This window comes from Amblyomma maculatum, chromosome 4 (genome assembly GCF_055883805.1).
Source record: "Amblyomma maculatum isolate TAMU_Amacu chromosome 4, ASM5588380v1, whole genome shotgun sequence".
NCBI lineage: Eukaryota > Metazoa > Arthropoda > Arachnida > Ixodida > Ixodidae > Amblyomma > Amblyomma maculatum.
The window spans coordinates 87,894,546-87,906,676 of record NC_139347.1 but is presented as its reverse complement, the minus strand read 5'-3'; the positions used below and the strand labels follow the sequence as shown (position 1 = coordinate 87,906,676).

General features: G+C 46.2%; 1 protein-coding gene across 1 annotated transcript in view; it reads left to right on the top strand.

Annotated features, from left to right (window-relative positions):
- Positions 1-12,131, top strand: part of LOC146191596 (platelet-derived growth factor receptor alpha-like) — a 74,044-nt gene that overhangs the window by 32,634 nt on the left and 29,279 nt on the right. Inside the window, exons 3-9 of the mRNA XM_084600351.1 lie at positions 791-930; positions 1,796-1,979; positions 2,340-2,651; positions 4,194-4,339; positions 7,480-7,672; positions 10,161-10,472; positions 10,999-11,349. Coding sequence (XP_084456477.1) covers positions 791-930; positions 1,796-1,979; positions 2,340-2,651; positions 4,194-4,339; positions 7,480-7,672; positions 10,161-10,472; positions 10,999-11,349 — 1,638 coding nt within the window. The remainder of the gene's footprint in view (positions 1-790; positions 931-1,795; positions 1,980-2,339; positions 2,652-4,193; positions 4,340-7,479; positions 7,673-10,160; positions 10,473-10,998; positions 11,350-12,131) is intronic.

The following is a 12,131-nucleotide window of genomic DNA, read 5'->3' as shown; positions in this document are numbered from 1 at the left end:
CACTGCCGTCGAGAAACGCTACTGCTGTGGTGCAGACCCCATACAAATATTAAGAAGCATGCCCTGACCTCTGTTAGTCGGAGGGCCGCATAAGTCTGATCATCAGTCGACGGACGACCTGTTTCGCTGAGCCGAGAAAGGCTTCTTCAGCTGACATTGCGTGTAGTGTTGGGGGAGTGGCTGCTTTCACAATCGTGGGCGCGACGAGGACATTGACTGAAATATTATACAGCTGGTATTGCAGTTAACGTGAATCATCCCCGGTAATGCCAATAACGAGAGAGGAAGGTGGAAGCCAGGGAGATAGCTAGAAGGGCGTTCCACTTTTTCACCTTTTCCAGGGGAAAAGCTATCAGCGAAGCGAAATCGGGAAGAAAACAGTGTGACAAAATATACAAGACGATGAGGCATAACCTCAGAATAAACGCAAATAAAGCGATTTTATCTTTATTCAAAATAGAAGCAGGTGCCTTAATTAAAAGGGGCGGTTAAATGTTACCCCCTCACAACCGTAGGAACGAAAGGGTTTAATAGTTCACTATTTGAGCATGATAACATGACATGCTAGCACTAGAAGACCGAGCACAACGCCAATATCGCATAGCGGTGATGACGCTAGGAATAGGAAACAAGGACGAAACTAAACTGACGGAACACGAAAAACGAGCCACTCATAGTTTTCCACATATTGCGTTTCCAAAAGTAACCGTTTTCTTATAGACTGTTTCCGAGCGATCCGCGTCCGTCTGAAATCTGTCGCTGCTCTGTGCTATGTGTGTGTGTGTTGCAGGCCCAACATCGGGAGTGTCTCGGTACCTGCCACCTGAGCTGGACGTCAATGGTTCCTACATCGACATTCCTGCCAACAGCACACTGCGCATTACGTGCTACGGGAGGTACCCTGTGGCCTGGGCGCTGCCGCCTCACGGGGTAAGTCGTCAAAATCGACACCTCGTAAAGCTTGCTGCTCATTATTGTCCTAAACCTGTCCGTCGGACTTTGTTAGGGCAAAGTGCGGAAATTGCGATAGCAAAACATTGAGATCGGATTCAATATAGGAGAGAGCCCATACAAGTCGCGAAGATCGATAACGCTCGCTGACGTAGTCGTGGGGAACGCGATGAAGTCTATTGTTCTCGAGCGGTTTCGTGTTAACATTTCTGCGACCACGTGCAATTTTCAGGTGACGTCGCCCTTCTTGGTGGTCTTGTCTTTTTTGTTATTCTTCTGCTGCCTTGTTCTTTCTACTTTTCTGGATCTCTTATTCGTATACTTTTTATTACCATCTTGTCACTTACTCCAAGCCATGTGTCTGCTTGTCGGCGATCTTTGGCGACCTGAGGCCACACTTTCGCCCTAATATTCCGTTCGAAATATCTTAAAAATACAATTAGAACAACTTACTCTTACACAGGGCGTATTTACACGTGCATATATTGCATTCACGTGAAACCAGTTTTGTTTGGCGCCAGCAGTATATTTTGAAGGCACTGCCTTCTAGAAAACGGGTCCGCGAGTCATGGTCTCGCCCGACGAATTAGGAATTAAAGAATTAAAGTATTAAAGTTTTTACCGAGAAAACCGAAATTAAACGAGGATACTTTCGGCGGATATAATCGTGTAATTTGGGATTGTAACTTTGAGCACTTTTTATAACGCGTCCGTCTTCTTCTATGGAAGTTGTAGAATGAGGGCACAAATAATTTTAATCTCCTGATCGTTTCTCTTCACGCTTCTAAATTCGTTCGCTATAACGTCGAAAACAGTTTTTAACGCATGTCTTGTTCAATTCCAGGATAACGTGTCTTTGCGCTCGTCTGTCTACGAAGAAGAGCTGGATGGCCTCCTTCCGTTCAAGAGCGTCTTTGAGCTCAACACTACTGACGTCATGGACCTGGGTCGTTACACTTGCTACTACAACGGGACCACAAATCTCACCAACACTGGAAACGCCACGTCGGTTTACGTCTTTGTCAATGGTGGGTTCCTTGATCGCGATATGCAACAGCTCGTAGCGGCAGTACATGGGCAAGCCTACTTTCTTTCTAGCGTGTAAAATAAATAAGAATGGTAGATATTTTCCTTAACCAAAGTTTAAGGATAAATGATGACCGGGAGAAAATAATGTTATCCAGGAGTAAAATGCTTAACAGCAGTTTCAGCCAATGTCAGCATCGTTTTATCATCGAATGATAATGGATGCTTGTTTATTAACTAAAACCATGATATACGTGTAAGCGCTGCATATTGTCAGCTTTATCGTGTTGTCGTTATGGCTGACCGATTGCGACTGCAATCTTAGCTCCCTAACCGCTCTGACCTTCTCGTGATTGGCGCAGACGACTACTACCTGTTCCAACCGAACGACCAGACGGATAAGGTGGTCTTCCTGACGGTGCGCCACGGCGAACAGTTGGTGGTACCCTGCCTGCCCACTCATTCGGGTGCCAAGGTGCACTTCTGGAAGGAGCTGGGCCAGGATAAGATGGAGGAGGTATCTCTGGTGACCCACAACGTCACGTTCGACCCTATGCGGGGCTTCATCATCGACTACCCGGACAGCTACTACAACAGTCACTTCATGTGCAACGGCACGGTGACCGGCCGCGTGTACAACGACTCTTCTATGGCCGTGTTCTTGTTTTACCAGCGTGAGTGCACACATTGCTCTTCGCGGCATCGGAGTTGTGTCCTCCTACCTAACCCTAACAGGTGACAGTAGATGCTGTCTACTGCCAGGGGTAGCGTAAAGTGATTGCGAAGGTATAAAAATTCCAGTGGGGCACGTATAGAGCCTCCCGCACGCGGAGAACGCGCGAGCAAGTGAAATTTTGGGGATGGTCCACGTAAACTTGGAATTCAACACTGAGTTGGCCACGGTTAAATTAGGACGGAGACCAGTTTCGTCAAATTAGGACCAAGTCCTACTTCTGGAGTACCGGGGATCAAAAATTAGGCTCGACATCAGTTCTGGTCGAATTTGGACGAGGTCTAGTTTCGGGAAATGAATGACACCAAATGCTGAATGGTACTGAATGACATCAAATGGTACTGAAAAACGCATTCTGCGGACACGTTTTGTGCGCGCTTTTCTGCGGCATGAACACATTAATGCTTACGCATTATTAATATCGGCTACACCATCAAAGATATGTCAAGAAGCACGTGAGACGTTAATATCTGCTCCGAAAAGGTCCGTCACGACCGCCACGACTACGGCTTCTCAGGTAAGTTCAAACATACCTGAGAAGCCGTAGTCGTGACGATACTGGCGGTACGAGGTAGCTTGTGGAGATAACCATTGGTACTCGCTACTTCATTTTTCTGCCCCTTTGCCATTAGTTGCAGCCAAAGTAGTTTACAAGCAGCGTCAGTTGCTCCCGATATGAAGGCTAGTACTAACTAATAGAAAGAGTAAAAAAGAATGACCGAGGGATTGTAATGTAACATGAATACACGTTTGCATACGACAACAATAACGCAATGTATTGGATGATCGTTGGAAACATTTTCCAAGATAATTTAGTGTTGTTTAGGAAATCCGCCTACTTGAATACTTGTAGCAGTCACAGGATTGCGACATAGCATGGACGACTGCTATTGCACAAACAATGCCAAGAAGTACCGCACAAAGTCTCCAGGACTGCCGCAAAGTTTGGTGCTAGAATATTCCGAGGACGGCTTCTCACATTAACTCTACTCGCTGGTGTGTTCATCCTTACTCCCATCTCCAGCAGCCAGATTATTCATGAATCTTTTTGCTGTCAACGAATAACTTGAATAAACAAAACAATATGCATTAGTTTGGCTGTGACCAGCACTAATAACGGAAATTTCACCACGCAGACTGCCTGGTTCAACCTGTACAATATCTTTTTCTTTTTTTTTTTGCCATTAAGGCAGTTGGTACATTGCCCAAACATCTGCAGAAAATACCGCGACCGGTACTCATTTTATCCGCTTTGAAAATTCTCGTTTCAACTATGATTAAGGTAGGTGCCAGGCAACTTTGCTCACCTGCAAATAATGAATCCTGCTCCTTATCGAGTATTGGCGTTTACGGTAAATGAAAACCTTAGGAGGATATGGGCACAAATCACTGGCTTACATGATGGGCTGGCGCAAGTTGTGCGATGGATCTTGACACCCTTGCCTTGGTTGGCTCTCCTCCGCCTTCCTTTTGATCTAAGCAGGCCCCGTAGAAAAAGCGCCCAACGTGATGATCGAGAAGGAGAGCAACTTTCACCCGGTTCTGAACGGCTCGTTCACGCTCAACTGCACGGTCACCGTGGAAGCGGGCATGTTCATCATGTTGTCCTGGGACTACCCCAACAAGAATGTGAGTTTTACGTAGCAATACGCAGGTCCTTGTTGTTCCTTTACTACTGGAATGCAGCCTGGGTTCTAGATTTGATGGTTTTACCAACCAGTCAGTTGGATGCATGTCGTATGGTTTAATTAGTCCTTCGTGATCTTTCGCATCATTATGTCATTTTTCTTGAGTGGGTTCGTGCATCAATTCGAAATATTGATAGCATTAAGGAATCCTTTCATCAAATATATTGGTTATTAGCTTCTAACTACAACGTAACGATTGCGTACAATTTCCGCTGTTTGCTCGCATTTGTAGACTATACCGAAAGATGTTTTTCTTTTTTGCCACTCTTCGCTATAAAATAATCCTCGCAGTTTCTAGGAATACGAGCCGTAGATTTCTCCTGCTTATTTGTGAAGACAACCAAGCATACGATTACATTTAGCAAATGCAGAAAAACAAAGAGAAGGTAAATGAAGCGCAACATAATATATTAGGCGATAGCTTATAAGCCCGTTTCGTCCAAAAGCCGTCTGCATCGTTGTTGGCACCGCGTGTCAATTGGGGGCGGCGTAAAAAAAAAATTATATGGTAATTTGTGGTACTTGATTGGTGATTGACGAGTGATAAGCGATGGCGAGTTACCGATAGCATAGTATTCCTGTGCATTGTTGCGCTTACGTAGGAACTGGGACACAATCGGAGACGACACAGAACAGATGTGCGCAAACTATCAACTGCAGGTTTTTTTCTGAGTGCATGTATGTATAGGCATTGTCAAAACAAAAAACAAAATTAAAACATAAAACAAAATTCCGCGATCACATCGTCAAGGCAACATATCTTTTAACGTTCTGTCCAGCATTAAACTAGCCCAATTTGAAACTCTCCTAATGATAGCATAGTAGTTAATAGAATAAATTACGAAATAAAACAAATCAAAATTGGGGGTTCATACGCGTCAGAATGCTTAGAATAAAATTCTCAAGTTTAATGATCCCGTCCAAATTTAGAGTGTGCAATTTACCAAATAATAATTTGAAATAATTGAAGAAAATGAAAAATTGAAAAAAGGGGATTTAAGGTTGTACAAAGCTAAGAGAGGCCAACGCTTGATATCAATTAACGAAAATTTATAATGTGTAAATAATTGATCAGTTAGTTAATTGGAATAATTGAAAAAAATAGAAAACGGGGATTCCAGGTTGTGTAAGTGCTAAGAATGAAAGGTTAATTCTTGATGATGCCAGTTTAAGTTATAATATGCAATTGATCATACAATAATTTGCAATAATTTAAAAATGTGTTCATTGGTGTCAAACTCCTTAGAATGGAAATGTTATATGTTTAGTGATGCTAGGTATCGATGTATAAAGTTCTAAAATTAAAGAACAAAAATAAAACAATGAAACAAACAAAAAAAAAAAACGTCCTCCGTGTCTGTGAAACGCTATCCCACCATGCCTTTAACGGTGGAGCTTGAGCAACTCCATAATTTTTTTATTTGCTCTCAGGGTCGAGATATTACAGAGAGGAGTGAGTCAAAATAGTAACGCATAACGCGCACAGAATGAGTACAGCAGGTTGTAATCACTGACAGCATTTTTGAACCACCAAGCATTTGTAATGGAGGCGATGTAGGCGGAGAGGCTGTTCTATTCATTCAGTTTCTTGGAGATGAATTAAGATCTTCATTTTTTTTTTCTCCATTGCCTAGCTCTCCTCAGCATTACTATATGTTAGGGTGCTTCGGTAATATCGCGTCCCTCTGGTTGCGGCGCTTCTGTCGAGGCACCTTGCTGAACATCAGCAACTGGCGCCATCTGTGGGCTACCAGTAGCCAACGCTATGTTACTCAATCGCGATATTATTGCGAAAGCAATTCTTCTCCCATTTTCAGCCCTTCGCGTAGCCACTGTCGGTAGGCACGTTTGACCTTTAATGACCCCAGATGGCTGTGACGTCATACCAGCGGCACGAGATGGGCTACAAATTCGAGTCGTCAAGTGGCGGTGGTCGGTAGGCACGGCGCGCTGCAGCTTGAGCCGGGCTGCTCTGTCTAAGGGACTTTAGCTCTGTCACCTCTTCTCTCGCAGTTGAGAGGAGGAAGAGGAAAGCGATGGGTATATAAATGCTCGCGCTTGCTCAGCTGAGGCACTCGCTATGCATCCTGATAAACAGAAAGAAAAGTCACGCCGTCTCGATGAAGACAGGAAACGTCAGAGGGCTACAGAGACAGATAAAGAAGGAGAACAGCGTCTCGCTCGACGGCGCGCTCAAGATGCAGCTAGACGAGCGCGTCGCGCTTCTCTTGAATTGTCCTCAACCGGTGACGACTCCGAATGGACCAAATGGAATGTAATGGACGCTGTCCATTACATTCATTACATTAATTACATTAATGTCATTACATTATATGTGTGTTCTGGGTTAATCGTACGGTCAAACAACACAATTGACTACAGTACGCGCTGAACTACAGCGTAGCCATGCTATTATTGCTTTCGCAACCTACCGGGCTTAACTAAAGCTAAGCCCCAGCTATTTTTTTTTAAGTGTTTATTTCGGGGTGCTAGAGAGTCCTCAAACATGTAGATTACAGCGGCTGTTTCCTACTCCTCGCAGTCAAAATATCACCTATAAATGTTCTTTTGATGGCGATATAAGATAGCCTAAATGTAACGAATGCTCAGAAATCCCACGGGGATTTTAAATGTTCAGCGCCGCGCAGGAAGGTGGGACAACCAGGCGCACTAGAAACGTTTGTTCCCATTTCCAGGGCTTGGCGATTTTTGTTCACAAGTTACATGTTTTGTGCAGCCCAAGTGAAGGTGACCTTACGAGATTTATTAGGTTGTTTAATACTGTCTTAGCGGGATTCTTAATGTGTATATCTACTCAGAAAGGCGATAAAAATAAAGCACACGAGAACATTACACATTTGGAGAAATGCGCTTCAAAGAAACGGCAGTAGAACATTAGAGGAGACACAAACCCATATGCACGTCAGTGTACAGTTCGTAACGTATATATATATATTTTTTGCGTATTTGCACAATGACGTGTTCAAACTATTGCATCGAACTATCATGAAATTAACTCTCACGCCTTTACACAGCTTACTTGCAAGCGGGCTGTATCAACATTATATTTGTCTCTTCCAGAGTTCTCGCATTGAGGTGACAAGGCATGTCCACCAGAACAAACCTTTCGGCCAGAAGCACTTCATGCCATCCGTGGTGACGTCACAGCTGACTGTTCGCGACGTACAAAAGAGCGATGAAGGGTCGTACACGTGCTCCTGCAGAGACCACGCCGACAAGACGTACAACCACTCCGTTTTCGTCTCCGTCTACGGTGAGACACTGGCAACCACTTTAGAGCGTGAGCTGTGCTTTCACTCAGTAACGTCACTCCACGTGCTCAGCTGTGGTACCACGCGACTAAGCGATGAGTTTAACTAAACTGCTCCGTAGGTGCCTGGTGGGTTGTTCAGTCTCACCATGCATGAGGTTCGGGCCGGCCCGAGAGCATCAACGCTTCGACGCAGGTGTCAGTCTTGTGTGTAGCTATGCTTATAACAGAGCTTACGCTCTAGTAACCAGGTTTAACTGAGATAAACCTTTGTTTTTATGAGGGAGCTGTCTATCCAAATTCCCACGAAATGTATATAATTATTCTTTCTCTAGTTCCTCATGATACATTAGGTCGTTTTGGTTGGTTTATTCGTTGTAAAATGTACACAAAATGACTCATCATTGAGCTGTGTAAGTTCTCTCCTCTCATTGAGAAGATTGCCAAGGAGGGCATTTGGTAGCGTCTGTTTGTTATTTTAAAGACATTCCTACAGCATGGTCTCAATATACCCTTTTCTCAGATCATTCCAGCTTCACTAAACAGGACTGCGGTAAGTGTTATGCTATTGCATTGGCTTACTTCCTTCCGTACAGAATTTTTAGCACTATTCCATTTCCTGCCATCATTCTTGGAGAAGCGATGCACAAATTGCAGTGTCACGTCTTCAAATGAACGGTTCCATATACTAGCCCTGGTTGAAAACATGACAATGCAGGCTTAGCTGGAGTTGTCGAAAAATTTTGGTTTCTTCTCTTTACAGCTAGGTGGATGAAATTACTGCTACGATTTAAATGGTCCATTTGTTTGGTTGTCTGGTTCCGACTCTTTCTGCGAGCTTCTGCAATTTCACGAATTCCTTTATTAGGTGACACGACAAGCCGTTTTGCCTAAATGTAAATGCAGAGCAGGCGCAGATGTGTCCGGTTTTCTCTTGGCGCTCACCGGCAATTAATTGTGCATGCTGGTAGGCTCTACTGCCGCTGTTATGTCGAGGAAGCTAACGCGAATTGTCTTGTTGGAAGCCGGCGGTAAGCAAAGCCAAAACTCTATTCCCCTCTGCGACGCCTACCGAAAAAGGGACGACATAATAATAGGATGATGATCGAGAACCTTGTCTTTGAACCTAATATCTTAGAAGTCGCGCCGCCGTAGAGCACTTCCAGCAGGCAGCCGCAGATATCTACGTCGGTATGGAGTTAATGGTCGCCATTTTGACGATACTTATCGGTCCGGATGGCGAATTTTCAACCCTTGACGTTAGACCAACCGTCGCTCCCATGGTTGCGGGTCTGCAAATTTCGTCTCGTGAAAAGCGCGAAGTGGCTTGTGACGTCGAAATATCACTCTGTACATTTTGTTTTGCTTTCTCAATTACAGTTTTTAAAGGGCGTTCTTTTGTTTTGCGTTCTTAATTCCATTCGCATCAGAGCGCATTAATGCCTAAAGGGCGGTAAGCACGTGTAGAAATTACATGAACCATCTACACGTACTAGCAAAGCTGAAGGACTTAGTAGTGTTAGGTTCGGGGTCGCGAGTGCCGGGGTTGCGTACCGCTGCGGCGCGCGGCCCCTCGGTAGCGTTGGCCTGGCGGCTCCGCGGACGGCGGACGGCATCAAAGGTGCCAGCAAAGACGAGGCGTCTTTTAACGAAACAACCTTTACTGTAACATCAGGAAGAAACGGGCAGTGAAGCTGACCCGGAGAGATTACAGACACTCTCACACAGCTGGTGTCTAGCGTCGTGCCACCGGCGCGTCAAAGTAGTCTCTGTCCCAGCGGAGTCGGCCGCTGCTTTTTATAGTTTTTCCAGTTCACAGGGAAAGGGTAAACCCTCACAGGAAAGGGAGAGCCAAACATGTTGGTTCACGACGAATGACTCAATCGCAGGTGTTCCGACCTCATCTCCTCCACCTCCTGCAGACAGGAGAGGGCGACGCACTTTCCCTCGATCTCCAGGCTTGGCCAGCTTTTGCACACACAAGCACGCACACACATTTGGCGCGTGGCAGGAACACGCTGAGACTTGTCGGCGGGAGGAAGCGTTGCGCGGCCGACGAACGGCGTCGAAATGGCCGATCCGCTCGCGGTTCTGCCTGTTGCTATGCGGTGGCCGCGTCAGCTGTCCCACTTCTCGGTGGAGAAACGTAACAGTAGCCGCACCTGCACTATGGGCTAACACCGTTACCGTGCAAATGAACCGGTAGCTGCGAGCTAAAAACATGCTTTGATGTTCAAGGAAACTTGCTGTATGACACTGTTGCCCTGTTTCGCTTGTTAACCAGCTCGCGATTTACCAGGCACCATTTCGTTTCAGTCCAGGGCGCTAGAAAATGCAGCCTCGTTTGTATCGTGCGCATAAGAAGCATCAATCTCGCGTCAGAGATGCAGAGACGCAGAGATGACGCGACCATCCTCCACGTGCGTGGAGTATCGTCGACGTGTGTGACCATAAACAATGCGTGACAATTTGGCCCCCGTCTCGTGTGCAGAGTCCAAGAAGCTGGCTCACGTGAAGCTGACGACCGACTTGGACGCCTCGGCTGTACAGGTGTTCCCCGAGGGCGCACCCTTCAAGATGGTGGTGACCGTGGAGGCGCACCCGAGCTTCGCCGGAACTCGGTTCTGGTGGCTGAAGGACGGCGCGGTGCTGACCGCAGGTCGCGAGCTGCGCCTCTCGTACCGCGAGCCCCGCGCCGTCCTCGAGAAGGCCAACGCGCGCTTCGATGACAGCGGACAGTACACGCTGTGTGCGCGCATACACAACGTCACCTCCAATATCACCATCAACGTCAGCATCTCCTGTGAGCTTGTTCACTTTTCTTTCTCATATGCAGTAAGGCGAACCAGAACATAAGCTTAAACATCGGGAGGGGGAAGGTTGGTGAATTTCTTTAAGCTTCAGGGGTGGTATACGATGGCGCCGTGTCATTAACTCTATAGCAGAGTGTGCGAGCTACGCGAGGAGCTAGTATAGTGGCGCTGTCTTTCAAGAGCAGCCGATACCTAAGGATGCTCTTCGAAAGCATGTAAATCTCTTTCTTAGAGGAAAGTTCAAGAGCGTCTTTGCCGTTAACCATTCCGTTACAGAAGGCATTTATTCGCGCTCTTTCGGAGTGTAGTTTTGCTATAGTGCGCATTGCAATAGCTTCGATCTTATGCCCGTTGAGAGAAATCTCAGGTTGTCTTGCTTGCCAAGCAACATGATCGTGAGTTGCGGTTTATTTCCAAGCGGTTCTATGCGTTTACCGCTGTATGTAGCTTTCATACGGAGGCTTCCTTTACGAGGCTTTGTTCCGTATGTTTGCCTATTTTCAACCCGGTTCGCAGCCAAACCCGTGGTGGCGGTGGTGAACGACACAGAGCTGTTCGCGTACGGCTCCAACTACACGCTGGTGTGCACGGTGAAAGGCAGCCAGCCCCTGCGCGCTTGGTGGGAATGGCGTGAGTGCGTCGAGCCGAGCGCCTGCAACGAGCAGAGCCCCAGCGATGTCTTCAAGCCTCTTTCCGCGCATAGCTACCACAAGAACAGCCAAGGCTCTCTGCTCGTGGACAGCGCCGAAGGCACGCGCCACCGGAACCTGACGCTGCGGTTACGCGCCCAGCAGTCGGGCCTCTACCGATGCGTCGGGAACAACTCACTGGGAATGGGCAGTAGTGTCGCTAGGTTCTATGTCACCGGTGAGATCGCGTTTTGTGCAGCATCGCCAGTACAGTAATGCATTGAAACTTGGAACTTCAGTGAAACACTAATTTTTAAATGACTGTAAGGGACATCAAGAACTAACGGTGCATTGGCGTTTCGGGAATCTCATTTCTGGCATATGTTTCGGCTGTGAAGATCCTAGCTACAGTAATTCTGTGCTCAATATTTGCGAAATACGACAGAAAGGGTTACATTTAGAGTATCCTGCAAACATTGCGGTAAACGAGAAGATCAAAATTCAAAACAATAGGAGGTATACTAACTCAATTTAACCTAAATCTATAATTATTTTTAAGTCCATTAGACTTAGCCGTTCGTTATTGCGCGTTTGAACGTATGCAACATTGAACCGCGTATTTACAACAATTGCCAATCATTGCAGACAAGAAAGAATTCCAAATTCTTCGCGCTAGAGCATTATTGACTTTGCTCCTTTGCTTTGCCATGTGCGCAACGATGTCAATTAACCTAATAGGTCCTAATACACCGATTTTTTCTAATATCGCCCATAAACAGCGCTTGGATGTCTCCCTTGGCAGAATCATTGATCAGCTCGCCACCAGCTCAACACATCCTTCTTTCGCCCAGTTTGGGTTCTAAGGAGATATCCTATACCGCCGCAATCTGCGCCCACTTGGCTCAGTGTTGTTGTTAGTTGTGCCTCACCACCTTCGCTCTACCGTTCTAGAACAGCTGCATGATGCACATACAGTTGGCCACCTGGATGTTACCCGTACCTGTGACAACGTACATGAAC